Raw genomic sequence first — 17,953 nt, 5'->3', positions numbered from 1 at the left:
CAGTGAAAGGAAATTCTTGGTTCTCTTTGTCTATTCTGAATTTACACTTGTAAAAAGGGAACCCTTTATTCTCTTTGCCTAGTTGGAGTTAGCACTTTGGTTAACAATAACTTGAGTACCCCTTCTTAGTACCTCCTAGATTGTGAAGACAGGATTAACTCTCCTTTGTCTACCTTTTGATTGAATCAACACAAGCTTTAACTAGGTGGAAGAGCTCAAAAACCACTTAGAGAATTCACATCCTCAGAAACTCAGTCAGAAAACTGTGAGCTCTTTTGATGAGAATTCACACCTCCAGAAGGTGAGAAGTGGATCCCACAGACACTGCCCCACTAGGCAGTGCTAGGCAATTTGGAAGCTGTGATTGGCCCCTGTGAAGAGGGGAAGGGACAAGAAACCACTATAAAAGGCCCTGAATTTCTGGGGCTGGAAGCTCAAGTCTCAGGAGTCACCTTCAACTTAAGTTGTCTTGATCTGCCTCTTGAAGGGAATTTGGGTGAGTGGATAGCTGGGTTTCCCTTCTTTTCTTCTGGAAAGAGTTTAATTCCAGTTGAAGGTCAACAAATCCTGGCTGAGCCCCAGAGCAATATTTAGTTAGATAGGCTAATGTCTTCTCTACCCTTTTGTATTTCTCTACTTTCACCCTTTCCACCTCTTTTGTAAATAAAAGCTATTAAAGATCATTTTGACTTTGAGCAATAATACTTTGAATCAGTAACCACCATTATTTATAATTTTCATATATTTTAGACAAACCATTAATTTTTAATCCCTACATCCCCCCTTTTTTACTCATTTTTCGCAATCTACCTTCTAACATCATTATTCAACTGAAACAACATTTTTAAAAAATTATCGATGATCTCTTTATTAGCAAAATGGCTTTTTAGTCAGTCATCCTTCAGGACCTCTCTGCACCATTTGACATTTTATCATCCTGTTCCTGGACACTATGATCTCTTCAGTTTTTAATAATACTGTGATTTCTTCCTACCTCACTTCATCATACCTATCTGACCACTCCTCAAGATATCTTTGCTTTCTAACTAGTCATATATATCTTGATCTCTAACTGTGGTTAAACCAGTGAACTATTCTCTTTCTCGATGACCTCTTCAATTTCCATGGGTTTAATTATCATCTCCATGCTGATGACATCAGATCTATACATCCTGCCTTAGTCTTCCTCTTGCCCTTCATAGACACATTATAAATTTTTGTTAGCTATTTTAAACTAGAAGTCTCATAGGCATTTCAAATCCAACAGGTACAAAAAATAATTCAGCTTCCCCCCAAAATATGCCCCTCCTCCTACTAACTTTCCGATTTCAATCAAAAGTACAGTCATCTCTAGTAACCCAGTTTTACAACTTTAGACTCTTCCTTCTACCTCAGCTCCTATATCTAATCAGTTGATTCTACCTCTACATCTCTCAAATCCATCTCTTTCTGTTCACACCCAGACCACTTTACTTTAGGTCCTCATTGCCTTTCACTTGGACTGTTGCAAAATATTTCTCTCTAATACATCCTTCACAGAACTCTCTGAAGAACAAACCTGATCATTTCAGTCCCTTGCTCAAGATGCGTTCATAGTTCTCATTTGCCTCTGGGAGCAAACTCCTCCGTTTGACATTGACGGCCCTCACCCTCACAGTTTAATGCCAGATTGATTGTTATACACATCTACCATTTATGGTGTGTTCTGGGAAGACTAGCACCTCTGGTATGAGAACTTGCCAAGACCTTTTCAGGGTTGTTATCCACCTTTGAGGTCTACCTTTCACTCAACTCTCACCTGTGACACAAGAAGCTATAGCATGCAGCATGTCCACACTCTGCTAAAACTGTCTGGACAAGTAGGCTAAACAAGACTGAGGGTAACCAACAGGTCTCACACTCATTGGTGACTTAGGGGGATGTCTGTTCTAGGCATGTGAAGACTTGCCCATTCAGAATGGGCAGATGAGAAAAATTTGTTCATGAAGGTGACTGAAGCAGTGGTGTAGGGTTCTTAGAATTTGATCAAACATCAGTGGGGATCTACTTCATCTTCTGCCAAACCTATAGTGATAATAAATACTTGCTGATTAATCAATTAATCAAAAGTCCATTCCTACTCATATGCCAATGAATGCTGCTGGAAGTTATAGCACTTACAGTTAGGTCCTCCACAAATAGATATTATCTAATCTTAGCTGGGCCCTCCCTTCTGCATTCCGGTTTTTTTCTCTAATTGATTTTCTATTGTACTTTTCTACTACCCTTTCCCTGGGCCCTCTCAACACAAGGTCTCAATTCATCACTAAAAAAGTGGGGCCATCCATCATGAGCTTCTTCTTTTCTTCTATTATATACTAAAATCTTCTCACTGTCATCTTCTCTTTTGCATTAACTATGGAGGGAAAGGAAAATTCTTCTCACCAATGCCAAATCCTCTTCTTGAGAGATTCTTAACTTGGAGTTATAAGAATATAAAATTTAGGTTTTTATGCCAATATGAAAGTTTTAAAGTAATATTGTGGTCACCAATTTAAAAATATTATAGCTTAAGTCAAAAATTACTTTTAGGAGCTTCATTTACAATGAGGTGGAAAGAGTAAAAGTGGAAAAATGTAAGAAGTATAATTAACAAGAGGGGCCTTAAGCTGGTAATAAGGCTAGCAGGAGGATGGTGCTGGTTGTAAGAATGGAGTGAGCAAATCTCAGGCTGGGCTTGTAACTTATGAATGTAACAAGGATCCAAGCCTGGGAATTGAGTGCCAGTGAAACCTTACTGCTTGCCACCAGGCTCCTTTAAGATATCAGGTAGATGGCCCCTCCCTGCTGAGGAAACAGCCTCCTGTTGGTTAATGGAAGACTGGCAGGAAGTGGATGTAGAACTTCCTGCCCCTCAGCAATGGAATTTGTTCCAGCCCAAACTGCTCAGAATCCCTTCCTGTTGTCTGTCCTCTTCAACCTTTGATGGTAGGGTAATAATGACAGGATTCACTAGTTAAGGCTATGAGATTTATTGATAACTGGGTAGGGAACAAGGCAATGGTAAGAGGGCTAGGAAATACTAAGATCTGTTGTTGAAGATTATCTAACTAAAGCTGGTAGAAATCCTTGGAAGGTCTAAGCAGCCCTTGGTCAGAGTGATATGGTCTCTGATTAAGAAATAAAGTTCATCTTTGGGCTAATCTTGTTGGTGATGATAATAATAATATTGTTTGCTCTAGAAGATTGGGTCTTAAAATCCTACCTATTCTAGTCCTACCCACAATCCACACTCCCACCACCCATTTCACTCCTACCACCCGGGCCCAGGGGGTAAGAGGTAAGTGAGTGGTTGGGGTGAAGTCAGGTCAGGAAAAGAACCCAGCCTTGGGTATCCAGGGCTTTTTATACTCTTGATCCACTGGCAGTTGATATCTGCCCAGTGGCTCATGCCACCTTCAACATTCCATCCAGGGCAACTGACAGGTTTGCCCTAAGCCAACATGGCAATGTTAAAATCCTATATTACAGAAGATGATAGAGAAATGTCTAGCCTACCACACTAAGTGTTGCTCCGGTGTCCAGCTGAGCCCCAGCAGGCTCGGTAACCTTCAGCTAGAGGACCTGGTCTTGTCTTCAGCAAATGTTCCATCAACACAGCTTCCTCCAGGAAAGGAAGGCCTCTCCAGAAGCCAGGAAAGGTAGGGCAGCTACTCACCCAGCTCACCAACACAGAATCTCTGAAGTCGTTCTCTAAAGAAGTCCAAAGGAGAAGGTCCCCAGACAGGAAGTTCAGGACTTTTTATAGTCCTTCTTCTACGTCCCTTCTTCCACTTTACGGGAACCGACTGCAGACTTTCAATTTGCCTAGCACTGCCCAAGGGGGTGGGGGGTGGCATTAGCCTTTGGAAGTGTGAGCTTATTCTCTTGCTTGGTGTTAAGTAGGGGTGCTTACGTTTTTTGATTGATTAAGTTAAAAGTTGCTGATTGATAGACAAAGAAAGTTTGATTCATTCTTCAGAGAGTCCATGAACTTAGTTTTTTAATACTTTGATAATTCTCCTTCAGGGTATTAGTTTCCTTTACAATCCTTTCTTTGCTTTTTATTTTGCAGATGTATAAACCTTATTCTGAGATGAGGGCTTTAAACTTCACCAGACATGATTTCCAAAGGGTCCATGACAATAAAAATGAAGAACCCCTGTTCTTATAATTCTGACCCTCTCCTTTCCCATCAGAGTTTGTTCTTTCAGATATCCCCTCACTCTCCCAAAATTTCAATCTGTCCCTTTGTACCAACTCCTTCCCTGATGTCCCACAAATGTGCCAGCTATTTTCTGTCAACTTTTTAGAAAAAGCTGTCTATACTTTAATTGCCTTCACTTTTTCACTTCCCACTCATGCTTCAATCTCCTTCATTCTTGCTTCTATCCTCACTATATGGCTAAAGCTGCTTTCTCTAAAGTTACCAATGTTGTTTTGTTGTTGTTGTTGTTTTGTTAATTTCAGTGGTCTTTTCTCAATCTTCATCTTTCTTGACTTCTCTGTAATGATTTATACTGTTGACCACATCCTCTTTCTGAATACCTTCCCTTCTCTGGGTTTTTATGACAATGTTCAGTCATACTTCTCCTCCTTCTTATTCTACCCATTCTCCTCAGTCTCTTTGCAGAATCATCATCCATATCCTATCCTAAACTGTGGCTATAACACCTCAGTACTATATTTTGGACCCTCATTTCCTTTCTTTCTACATTTTCCCATTCTTCAACTTTCCTCCATGGTCTTATCTATTATCTCTTTGTAGATAACTCCCCATTCTTCAACACAGGCCTCATCTCACTCCTGAACTCCAATACTACATCTTCATTTGTCAGTCATCTTAATTCCTGAGTCATCTTTGATTCTTCTTTCAGCCCTTCCATCCCTCAGCATTCAAATTGTTGCCAAATTGTTCTTCTTCTGCCTCTACATTTGTCACAGTAACATACTCATTCAGGCCTTCATCTCTCCCCTGAACTAGTGTTGTAACCTCTGATTTGTTGTATGATCCTCCATACCTCAAGTCTGTCCCTCTTTCCAACCCATCCTTAGAACTGCCAAAGTAATATCCTTAAAGAATAGGTTTGACCATGCCACTCTTCTGCTCAAGAAGTTTTACTGATTTCCTATTGCCTCTAAAAATCAGATACAAATTCACCACTGCATGCCTAGAATGTTGCAATAACCTTCTAATTGTTCTCCTTATATCTGGTCTCCTCCTTCAGACTACCCTCTACAGAGCTGCCAAAGTAATATTCTTTTTTCTTTTAATTTTCTTTTTTTAAACCCTTACCTTCTGTCTTGGAATCAATACTGCAGAAGAGTGGTAAGGGTTAGGCAATGGGGGTTAAGTGACTTGCCCAGTGTCACATAGCTGGGAAGTGTCTGAGGCCAGATTTGAACCCAGGACCTCCATCTCTAAGCCTGGTTCTCAATCCACTGAGCTACCCAGCTGCCCCCCAAAGTAATATTCTTAAAGCATATTAAGACTGAGATTGAGAAAAAAGATCACTAGCCTTGTAATTTCCTAGTTCAGGGAGTTTTAATGGTGACTTACTGCTACTAGGAAAAAAATTCAGACTCCTTTTTGGGGGTATTCCAGGGCATTTAAAGCCCTTCCCAGTTGACTCCAGCTGGTCTTTGCATTATAGTTTCACATGACTTCCTTCACAGACTAGATATGCCATTCATATTGGCCTCTATTTATTTCTGGGAGAGGATACCTCATCTCCTTTCTCTGTGGCTTTGACCAAACCATGCTTTATGCTTTATTGTCTCTTGGAACCCTTAATTCTCTTCAAACCTCAACTCAGAAGATGTCTCTTCTCATTTCCCCACTTGTTGATACCCTCCTCCCATTAATGAGACCTTTTTTAGACCTATACAATGCAGGAATTTGTTTGGTGCTACTATAAATATTTGTTACCAGGGTTTTGTTTTTCTTTTTTCAATGCGGGAGGAGAGAAAGAAAAATAAATGCTTGTTAATAGAAAAATTAAATGAAAAAAAAAAGTTTCCTTTTTTTTCTTTAGAACATTTTTCCATGATTACATGATTCATGATCTCCCCCACCCCAGCTCTTTCCTCCCCTCTCCCAAATCTGACAAACAGTTCCACTAGGTTATACATGTATCATTGTTCAAAACCTATTTCCATGTTATTCATGTCTGCAGTAGGGTGATTCTTTAACATCAAAACCCCAATCATATCCTTATCGCACTATGTGATCAATCACACATTTTTCTAATGCATTTCCATTTCCATAGTTCTTTCTCTGGATGTGGATAGCTTTCTTTCTCATAAGTTCCCCTGGATTGTCCTGGATCATTGCATTGCTGCTAGTAGAGAAGTCCATTATGTTTGTGCCACAATGTATCCATCTCTGTGTACAATGTTCTTTGTATCTATCTCTGTGTACAATGTTCTTTTGGTTCTGCTTCTTTCACTCTGCATCAATTCCTGGAGGTTTTTCCAGTTCACATGGAATTCCTCCAGTTTATGATTCCTTTGAGCACAATAGTATTCCATCACCAACAGATATCACAATTTGTTCAGCCATTCCCTAATCCCCTCATTTTCTAGTTTTTTGCCACCACAAAGAGCACAGCTATAAATATTTTTGTACAAGTCTTTTTCCTTATTATCTCTTTGGGGCATAAACCAAGCAGTGGTTTGGCTGGATCAAAGGGCAGACAGTCTTCTAGCGCTCTTTGGGCATAGTTCCAAATTGCCATCTAGAATGGTTGGATCAATCCACAACTCCACCAATAATACATTAATGTCCCTATTTTGCCACATCCCCTCCAATTGGCATTCTTTTAAAGCCCTTTGCACATAGTTCCAAATTGCCCTCCAGAATGGTTAGACCAATTCACAACTCCACCAGCAGTGTATTATTAGTGTCCCAATTTTGCCACATCCCCTCCAACATTTACTTTCTTTTGCTGCCATATTGGCCAATTTGCTAGGTGTAAGGTGGTACCTCAGAGTTATTTTAATTTGCATTTTTCTAATCAAGAGGGATTTAGAACATAAAGTTTCTTTTTAAAATAATTGCCTGGACCAAAAAAAAATCAATTTTATACCATCTATAATGAATTTGTTATAATCACTTTAGGAAGATACCAGTAATTTGGCAGTAGTTATGTTTTACAGGACTCTTCTGACAAATAGACCTCATAAAAGACAATGAAGAGGAAAAAAGTATGATCATAAAACATTTAAAGAACATCATATCATGATTGTGAAACATTTGGAGTATCCTCTCTGGAAAGGAGCAAAGTGAGGCAAAGGCATCTGTGTCCTTAATGTTCTTACTCTTTTTGCAGGTTTCACAGGACTTTCCATTTCTCCATCCCAGTGAAACCAGTGTCCTGAATCGACTCTGCCGCCTTGGCACAGACTATATTCGCTTTACCGAGTTCATTGAACAATATACAGGTCATGTGCAGCAACAGGTAGCCACTCTTTGGGGAATATAGCCTTTTAAGGACAATGGTGATGGTTTTTTACATGTTTTGCAAAATCCCTTTAGGACTCAGAATAGAGCCGTGTTGATTATAATAGAATCACTGACTTTCAGAGTTGAATAGAACTTCAGTGGTAATCCAGTGAATCCCTACTCTCACTAAAAACATACCTGACAGGTAGTCAGCATATTCTTGAAGACCTGTAAGGATGAAGAATTGATTACTTCCTGAGGTAACCCATTCCATGCTTGGATAGCTCTAAGGTTTAGGAAGTTTTTTGCTGTTATAAAGCTGGCATAAATCTGTCTCCCCATGATTTGAATTCATTGCTTCCAGGTCCCTGTCCCTCTATCCCTCTGAGATCTAGCAGAACAAATCTGTAAGAATTAAAATTAGGAACTGGTTATTAGGATTTTAATACAGTTGATTAAATTTACTAAAATACGTAAAGATCAGAATTAGGTAAAAGGATAAAAGTCAAATGGCCTAACCTAAACTACCACATGGGTGGTCTCAGCCTGGCCACCACAGCCCACCATTCTCCTAGTGTGCTCACCTGTGGTAGAAAGAGCCTACTTCCTTGTCTTGAACCTTTTAACCTTGTTCCCCCTTCCAGGTCAAATGTAATCATCGCCAGATCCAGAACATAGGCCACAGTCCCGTGACTCATGCTAGGTGAAGCAAATTTACAAAGGTTCCCATAGACTCATGCAGACACATACCTGTTGTGTTACCCAGAAAGGGGAGAAGGGGAGAACTTTCCTCACACAAATCTATATGATAAATGATAGAGAGTCATGTGGAAGGTGGAATTCATCTAAGGTTATTTCCAAATGTGTCTTGTTGTTTGGATTGACTTTTCATGGAACTTCTAGGAGTTTTTACTCTACACTTTAAGAATTAGTGTCCTCTGGTGGGAAGACTCCTGGCTGTGGATCTGGTTCAGTCATGTATTTCCTGTGTGTGATGTTGGAAGAAGTGGCCGAACTTCTCTCTTCTCTAAAAAGCATCTCTCTTTGATGGGTACTATAATTACTAGAAACAAGAAAGGAAAAAAGGGAGTTGGAAGCTGGTTTTAAATTTAGACTTCTGACTGGGCTTTTGTTCCAATTTGAGCCAAAAATCCAGGTTCCTCAAATCCAAGAGTTCTCAAGGAAAATAGATTTTTTTTATCAAAGGAGGAAATCTTTTCTTTTTCTTTTTTGCATCAGAAAGCCTTTATACCTCCTTAAGGAGATGACTAAAGACATCCAGGCATAAAATGAACATGATGTCAGTTTGGAAGGTGGAGTCAGGTATTATAATTCACACTGATATAAATATTTACAGTACTTTCCTTACAACACTCCTTGAGGTAAGGAGTATAAATAATATTATTCCCATTTTATAGCTGAGTAAACTTGGGCTCAGAGTAGTAAGGTGACTTTGCTCTAAGTTGCTCAGCAAAACAGTGTCAGAGCCAGCACTGGAATTCAGGTTCTCTTTTTCTTAAGACCAGTGCTCCACACTACACAAAATGCTGGGCTCAGTCCCCAGTTCTGTGTCTTCTGACCTCTGACTTCTGTTACCTTGGATAGATCATCTAACCTCTCTGGAACCTGTTTCCTCATCTCTGAAGTGAGGAAATTGAACTAGTTGAACTCTAAGGGCCTTTGCAGCTCTAAATCTATGATCCCATAATGTTAATGGGCAAACTATTTACTGCACTATTTGGTAAGTTTTTTCTTATGGAGGTACTAATTTGACAGTTATTTAAACATCAAAAATACACTAATAATGACAAGAATAATTTTTAAATAACAATACGAGCATTTACAGAAAATTTTAAGGTTTTACAAAGCACTTTACAAATATCTTATTTTATCCTCATAACTCTGGGAAATAGATGCTATTATTATCCCATTTTATAAATGAAGAAACTAAGGCAGACAGAGGAAATGTTACATGTCTAGGGTTGCACAACTAGGAAGTATCTGAGGTATGTTTGAACTCAGAACTTTGTGACTCCAGGTTCACAATCTGCAAGACCCAACATAGGGTCTTAATTTATCTTTGTTTAATTGCAGGATCACCATCCATCCCAGCAAGGCCAGGGTGGGTTACACGGAATTTATTTGCGAGCCTTCTGCACAGGTCTGGACTCCATCTTGCAGCCATATCGTCAAGCACTGCTCGATTTGGAGCAGGAGGTGAGGTAAAGAGGAGAAACAGGAAGACAACACCTCTAAATCCCCCAATTCCCTTGCTAGACCATATCCTTAGAAAGGAAGTGCCCCTGATAACTTGTCTTTCCTTAATCAGGGCTTCAGAGATGGGAAATGTCTTTAGGTAAAAGCATTTTGCTATTGCTCATGTAATGATCCAAGAAACTTTCTAGGTACGTCAGAGGTTCTCAGGGTATCCTGTGAAAGGCTTCCCATTACTTTTTAGCGATCTATATCCCTTCCTCTATTCCTCTGTGGGGACCTGAAGTCCCCATCTGGTGTTCATAAATCATAGGTTAGAAACTTCCTGAGATAATGTTTTTCTAATTATATATTTTTTTAATTGTAGTTCCTTGCTGACCCTCACCTTTCCATATCACATGTCAATTACTCCTTGGATCAGGTATGCTTTATAAATAATGAAACATCTTGGATTCTTTTAATCAGTTCTCTTAGTCTGTTAGCGCTATATTTGTTATTTTGGAGAACCTTCCTACTTCTAGATTTAGAATTTGAATCTAAAATCACATATTTTGTACATTTTATTGCTTAACTATAAGCATGATTACATGAATTCAAAAGATAAATTGTCTTAACCCTTGGTGATAAAGTTGTCCATATTGACATATGTTAACTTTTCTGCCAGCCTCTAAGATAAGAGTATCTCTCTACTTTCCTCACCTTTGTCTGTCACCTTGGAAGATGGGATAGGCTTAGAAGAGTAGACCCTTTTCTTGCATCTTCTGGGTGGACCTGACATCTTTGTCTTCACTCAGAAACTCCATTATTTCCTGAGTGTGTGTGTATATATATATATATATAATACACACGCACACACACACACACACTCCCTTTTATTATATTCAGTTGCCTGTCTTCTTAAGAAGCCTTTGCTTTGCTTTGTAGTTCCAGCTTCTTTTCCCCTCCATGATGGTTGTTGTTGAACAGATTAAGAGTCAAAAGGTGAGCACTTCTTTTGTTTTGGCTAATAATGTTAGTAATTCAGTGTGATTTAGTAATTTGCACAATATGGATTTCTTCAAACTGTTGTGTTTGGGGGAACCATGAAATTAGGCCTGAGAAGGAGAGGCAAGATACTTGGGATTTAGGAGCTTTCTCCTCAAGGTCATGCTTTAGTATTAAGCTGTCATAGTGCCTAAGCCATTCACCCATTTTGTTTGTTAAATGTACTTTTTACTTTTGTCATTCTGTTATTATTGTCATAAAAATTTTTATTCCAACTATTCTAGGAGACCACTGGTTGTTTAGGACTGAGCTAGTAACTCTGAAACCAACAAACATTGAGTAGGTTACTTGGTGAAGTCATGTAGGGAAAGGTACCCTCTGGTTTCCTGATTTAATTGGGTCTTTTTCTCTGAGTTGTTCTAATGATCAATTGCAGTAAGCAACCTTGAAAGTAGCATAATTTTTACAAATTCATTCACAGCATTTTAACAAATCTGCAGTGAGCCAGTTGGATGCATATGACTTATTCTTGACTTTTTTTGCTCCTTCTACCCATTCCCCACCTTAATGAAACTTTTGTAAATGTCTCCTATATACAAACATGTATGTATACTAATGACTAATGTATACTAATTGCTCTCCTTTTTTCCCTCTCCTCTCCCCCACTTCTCTCAGTCTCTCTCTCTGACTCTCTATCTCTCTGTCTCCCTCTCTCACTCCCTGCCTCTCTCTCTCTCCTCCTCCTCCTCCCTTTCTCCTTCCCTCCCTCTCTCCCTCTGTCTCTTTCTCTCTTTCCCTCTCACTCCCCCCCCTGTCTCTCTGTCTGTCTTTCTGCCTGTCTCTCTCTGTTTCTCTCTCCCTCCCCCATCTCTCTCTCTCTCTTTCCCAGGCTCCATCTCTTTTTCCCTGTCCTCTTCTTCTTTTTCCCTCTCTCTCCCTCCCTGCCTATTCTTTCTCTTCTTCCCTTCCCTTGTCCCCCAACCCCCATCATCTGTTTTTCTATCTGTCTGTTTGTCTCTCTCTCTCTCTCTCTCTCTCTCTCACACACACACACACACACACACACACACACATGCACGCACGCACGCATATAGCAAAAGGAATAATTGCCACTTCTTCAGTTAGTTGATCAGAGAGAAAATCCAACAAGATAATTTAGGCCAAAGAATTGAACATGAAGGGTAGGACCTCATCCCAGATAGAGGTTCAGAACAAAGAGTCTCAAGAATTCAGTTTGGCTTCCTGTTTTGATGAACTTAGCCAAATAGTTGCCAGGCCTTCACTTCATTTTGTGTTATAGACACAATACCCAAGCCCTTTTCCCCAATGAGCTATCTGAGAATCACCCTGATTCCTGCAAGCCTCATATGGAAGCTACTACAATAGATATCTCCACCTTTGTAGCTTCCTCATATCTTCCTCTCTGCACTATAATACCAAATGAGAGAAAACTGCCATTGTGAATGGGTTACCATTCCCTGTCTCATTTGAATTGGAAAAGGAGAGTGAAAAATCCAAGAATAGCTGGTGGGTTACCTTCCCTCCTTTCCTGGATGGGTCTAGGGATGCTGCAGACTAGAGTTCTGTGTAAATTGAAAAGACTTGCATGTTTCAATAGATTTAGCTTTGCTCAGTTGTAAGAGCCCTATGTCCATGTTACCTTTTCTGACAATAGAAGCAAAGATTAAGACTCTCTTCTGGGAGAAAATGGAGCTGTGAGTAGTAACAATGTTTTTTCACTTTTGAATTTTGAATATTCACTCCAGACTGATGAATCTAGAACCTGAAGTTTTGTAAGTTAAATATTCTTGTGCAGGGTCTTTCTGGAGAAGTTTTCCCTTCTTCCAAAGCAAGAGAATAGGCACGTCCCCACACAGATCTGGTGTAAAAGGAGACTGATTGGCCCTGCTCAGCCAACTTTATAAAATCCATTGTGTGTTGGGGGAGGGGGAGTTTTCTGTTTAAATGTAAGAGAACAGTAATGGTAAAGGGGCCAGGTTATGGAGGGCTTTATAAGCCAACCAGATTTTATATTAATCTGGGTCACAATAGGGAACTACAAAGCTGAGCCAATCACAATTGAATGTAGGATTTAAACAAGCAAGATACTAAAATAGAATATGGTTTACATCGACTTATCTTTTCCAGATTCATGGCTGTCAGATCTTGGAAACAGTCTACAAATACAGCTGTGGGGGATTGCCTCCTGTACGCAGTGCATTAGAAAAGTAAGTCACAAAAATTTAGGAGTGGCACAGTTTGTCAAGAACATTTTATTTACATGCTGTCTAAGACTTCTCCAAAATACTCAGTAATGGGTGGGACAAGAAAGCTAACATTGAATAAATGAACCTATATGACCAGAGTAAGAGCCCATATTGGCCCAGCCAATAAAGAAGATTTCAAGATAGTATCACATAAAGGAGAATGAAATAGCCTAGATGATATTAAGGTTCCTCTGAATTTCACATCCCATCATCCTTAGGGAATCATTGTTATATAGGATGGGGTTTGCTTGGCTATATTTGAGTATATCTTTGGAAATAGTTGCTATTTTCAGTCAGTATCAACAGGCATTTTATTAAGTGTTTACTGTTTGCCAACAAATACAAAAATACCCTCAAGGACTTCACTTTTTCTGATGGGAGGAACAACTTTTAAACAACTAGGTATGTACAAAATACTGGATATTCAGAGTAGATGGAGGAAAAAGTAATCTCAGAGGGAAGACACAACAGGGATGGACCAGAAGAAGCCTCCAGCAGAATCTGGTGGGATTTGAATTGAGTCTTGAAGTGAGCCAAGGAAGATAATGAGAATGAATGAGAAGGGAAAGCATTCCAGGCAATGAGAGAAGCTGTGAAAAGACATGGAATCATGATATAGAGTGTTGAGAAGGCAGGAGTTGCTACATTGTAAAGTACTTGGAGAAGAGACAAATATAAGAAGACTGGAAAGATAGGAAGGGGGCAAGTTGTAGACTTTAAATGCCAAACAGAGAATTTTATATTTTTTCCTGGAGATAATAGAGATCCAATTCATCTTTCCCATTTTATCTTGCCTTTTTAAAACTTTAAGTTAAGCTTCTGCACTGGGTGGAAGATTGAACTATATAACCTCTAATTACCTTTCTAATTCTAATATTCAGTTATTGCACAACAGACAGTCTTGGAAATACTTCAGATAGTTCTGCAGAAAGTTCTTGATCCTCTATTTCTGTGTATTTTTTTCTTTTTGTTTTTCTTTTATTAATATGACCCAGCATGTACATAAAATATTTGTGCATATAGAGATAATATACTCTTATCAGTTGGTTCATCAACTAGCAGTTATTATTTTTTACATTTTTATTTTTTATTGTCATGCAAAACACAATTCCAAATTGGTCATTGTTATAAGAGCACACTCATACGTAACAAAAAACACCAACTAAAACCATAAATACATTGATGTGAAAGATGACTCCAACAGTTCTTTCTCTAGAGGTGGATAGCATTCCCTATCATAAGTTTTTCAAGATTTTCCCAGATCACTGCATTGCTGAGAGTAGCCAAGTTTTCACAGATAATCATCATCCATGTATTTTTTAATGCTACATTTCTACTTGAGTCATTTTTTCCTCATTAAATCCATCCCCTTCCTTTTCTCTTGGTGAAAGGAGAGAAAATAGGCAAACTGCATTTGCTGGCAGAGAAACAGACTTCTCTAAACCCATTTCATTTTGACAGGAATTTTCTGCCCTGAAACTCTTATAGAAAGTGAGGACAAAGAAAAGAATATTTCTTTTCTAAAAGAAGCTGTCAAAATGGCCGAAGAACATTTTAAACTTTAACATGTGAGCTTTAATTCTAAGAAATTTAATGACTGTGACAATCTAAAAAGATCTGACTAAAAAATGGAATCATTATCTTTAATATAATGGACAATTTCCTTTATGACTCACCAAATTCTTATTCAGATCTTAGTCAGCACCCTCTAGTGATGGACCAGAATGGCCTGAGTGTTTGTGGGTTTTGAGCACTCTCTGAAGGAGTTTTTATGGAAATGATTTTTCTTTCCCTTTCTTCACTCAGGATCTTGGCTGTGTGCCATGGGGTCATGTACAAGCAGCTTTCTGCCTGGATGCTCCATGGGCTGCTCTTGGACCAACATGAAGAGTTCTTTATTAAACAGGGTCCATCTTCTGGGATTGTCTCCACTCAGCTGGAGGAGGAGGAAGAGGACCTGGGCATTGGGGGCCTGACAGGGAAGCAGTTACGAGAACTTCAGGATCTGGTGAGAACATGATGGGAAATGCAGTACATTCCACTAGAAATTTGACTTGTTAGCTTTCACCAATAAGTTTCTACAGAGTCTGGTGCTTCACTGAGGCCTGGACCATTTACCCAAACCTGCCCAATTCAAAAACTGTCTTCATCTGAATGAGGTTTTCAGGATGCATGGGAAAGAGCACTGACTGGCATCCCTAGAAACCCTGAGTGTAACTTTCTGCCTCTTCACCTCCATACTTCTTTGCCTAGAGCCAGTCACTTAACTTCCCTGGGGCCTGTTTTCCTCATCTATAAAATAAGGTTGGACTTGCTGACTTTTAAGGTCCCTTCCAGCTTTAGATCCATGGTCCTATGATAATCCACTAGAACGGGCACCTGTGAGGCCCCTTCATATCACAGCCACACACATTTGGAGGTGGGTAGCACCTGTGTGCTCCACAAGCTGTATCTCCCTGGCAGCTTTGAGATGCAGTTCAAAGTCTTTAATTAGAATTCACAAACCTATATATGCCAATGCATTACATAAGAATCATACATTCTTGAAACTGAAAGGATAATACAATTTTAGATTTTGTAGGACTTTACAGATCTAGTCTAACCTGCTCATTTTTTACAGATGAAGTCATTTTACAAGACTCAGAGCGGTTGAATGACTTAGGTAAAATCTTATAACTAGTTAATGGCAGAGCTAGGACTAGAACATATGGGTGTTGTAACTCTCCAATCTGAGTTTCTTTTGACTAAGTTAGATTTCTCCCTTGCAAACACTAAACTGCTGATTTATGGCAAGAGTGGAGTTGTACATCCCTAGTTTTAAAGGCCCCTATTCTCCCAAATATATTACTTATGGAATATAAAGGATGGAGATAAAGAGTTACTGCTTACTTTCTCATTTTCCGTTCTCTCTTCTTGCCTAGCGCCTGATTGAGGAAGAGAACATGCTGGCCCCCTCCCTAAAGCAGTTCTCCCTTCGAGTGGAGATACTTCCTTCCTATATTCCAGTGAGGGTCGCTGAAAAAATCCTGTTTGTAGGAGAATCTGTGCAGATGTTTGAGAATCAGAACATGAATCTGACCAGAAAAGGTAGGAAGCCCTGTTCTAATGTCGCTTCCCCAAGAGCTGGTCAAGAGCAGCTCTTCCTGCCTAGTGCATCATGGACTAAGGGCAGTGATTGATGTAGCACGTCACATTCTGAGATAGATATTGAAAAAAAAAACACCATGAAGCTTCTTGTCAGAAATCTTCAAAGCAAAAGAAGTGGCACCAGTGATTAAGAGCAAAAGTTATCACCCTGTGTTTACTAGATTACCTAGGAGAGCTAGATTCTCTCCCACAGCAAATGAAAAAACCAGATCATTGTCGATAGCCTAGCTGCAAAGGTTCCTACTGTCCTAGCTTCCTACTGTCTTTGATACACAGGGTCTATTTTAAAGAATCAAGAAGATACCTTTGCTGCAGAGCTCCATCGCCTCAAGCAGCAGCCTCTTTTCAGCCTTGTGGATTTTGAGCTGGTGGTGGACCGGATACGCAGCACTGTCGCTGAGGTTTGCCTTTTAAGTATCTGATTCAATAGATGTTTTCCAAGGGAGTGGATTCGCTTGGTAAGACAGAATGGAGCATGGCAACTGTTTCTTATAGCTGGCATTGGAGATGGAGCTGGAGGAATGATTCTTCAGACTGAATCTGTTTTCTATCTTTGGGTTTTAGGAACACTCCAACATGAAGTATCTTTCCCTCTTACAAGGCTCTCTCTTGAGACATGACATGGAATGCATATGCAGTTTGCCCTCTCTCTCTCTCTCTCTCTCTCTCTCTCACACACACACACACACACACACACACACACACCATAAAGTTTTCTTTAGTTGAGGGAATACAGAAGATCTTCGTTTCATTTGAACTGTTTAGCATTTTATATGTCTATTTCCATTCCACAGTAACTTTCAAAAAGAGTAGATTGATTTTGACCAAATTTGGTATGCCACTAAAGAACAAAAAATAAAGGGCTAAGCTACTGCACTCTAACTTTTGCTAGTGTGTACATACAGGATCTAGAATCAATTTTTCAGAAATGTTTTTCATAGAAAGTTTATTGTAATGATCATAAAAGTGGTAACCTTTTTTAAAAAAATATAAACTCTTATCTTCCCTCTTAGAATCAATAGTGTGTATTGGTTCCAAGGCAGAAGAGTGGTAGGAGCTAGGTAGTTAGGGGTTAAGTGATTTGTCCAGGGTCCCACATCTAGGAAGAGTCTGAGGGCAGATATGAACCCAAGACCTCCCTAATCTAGGCCTGGCTCTCAATCCACTGAGCCACCTAGCTGCCCCCTAAAGTGGTAAGCTTTTATGAATCATCCAGTAGAATATAGGAGTACCTTTTCCCATGAAGAATCTTCCTTTGTAATGGTATTCTTAAAATGGGCTTTTATTCATGTTCTTGTTTCCTCAGCATCTATGGAAGCTCATGGTAGAAGAGTCAGATTTACTGGGCCAATTAAAGGTAATAGCTTTCTTTATTTCCCTTTACTATTAAAATATGGCTGACAGGAAATGACTTTGCCTCCCCAAATTCTCCATAGTTTTGGAAGGAAACCTATTCCTGATATATAGGATGACCCTGTGTTCTCTTCCCCAAAATGAGCATTCCATTGCTGGGTGTCAAATTCCTTGCAAGATTTTCTTCTCTAAATACAAACGTGATTGTACAAATATACCATAGAGAGGGACACAAATTTTCTTATTATTTGATTCTTTGTGTTGCCACTGAGTAGATGATAGCAAATATTCTGTAATCTTCCTGGTTTAAAAGCATCACTAAAATTTTAGTTACTGATATTCCTTTTTAGAATGGCAGGATCTCATGTAGGAGACAGGAGGGAAGTGACCCTGTGTTCACTGATGTGGGGAATTCTCAAGGAAGAATCCTGTCAGTGCAGATCAGTACCTTCTCTGCAACTTCTTGTCTTCAAGAATTACCTAGAGGCCCTGAGGGTTTAAGAGACTTGCCCAGGGTCACATATCC

General features: G+C 39.4%; 1 protein-coding gene across 1 annotated transcript in view; it reads left to right on the top strand.

The window, feature by feature from the left end:
- The window catches only part of TUBGCP4 (tubulin gamma complex associated protein 4), a 33,586-nt gene that overhangs the window by 1,645 nt on the left and 13,988 nt on the right, over positions 1-17,953 (top strand). Inside the window, exons 2-10 of the mRNA XM_044662184.1 lie at positions 7,350-7,478; positions 9,557-9,679; positions 10,044-10,097; positions 10,601-10,657; positions 12,809-12,888; positions 14,734-14,935; positions 15,849-16,014; positions 16,351-16,475; positions 17,381-17,431. Coding sequence (XP_044518119.1) covers positions 7,350-7,478; positions 9,557-9,679; positions 10,044-10,097; positions 10,601-10,657; positions 12,809-12,888; positions 14,734-14,935; positions 15,849-16,014; positions 16,351-16,475; positions 17,381-17,431 — 987 coding nt within the window. The remainder of the gene's footprint in view (positions 1-7,349; positions 7,479-9,556; positions 9,680-10,043; positions 10,098-10,600; positions 10,658-12,808; positions 12,889-14,733; positions 14,936-15,848; positions 16,015-16,350; positions 16,476-17,380; positions 17,432-17,953) is intronic.

Source organism: Gracilinanus agilis, chromosome 2, assembly GCF_016433145.1.
Source record: "Gracilinanus agilis isolate LMUSP501 chromosome 2, AgileGrace, whole genome shotgun sequence".
NCBI lineage: Eukaryota > Metazoa > Chordata > Mammalia > Didelphimorphia > Didelphidae > Gracilinanus > Gracilinanus agilis.
This window is presented reverse-complemented; position numbering and strand designations above follow the sequence as displayed.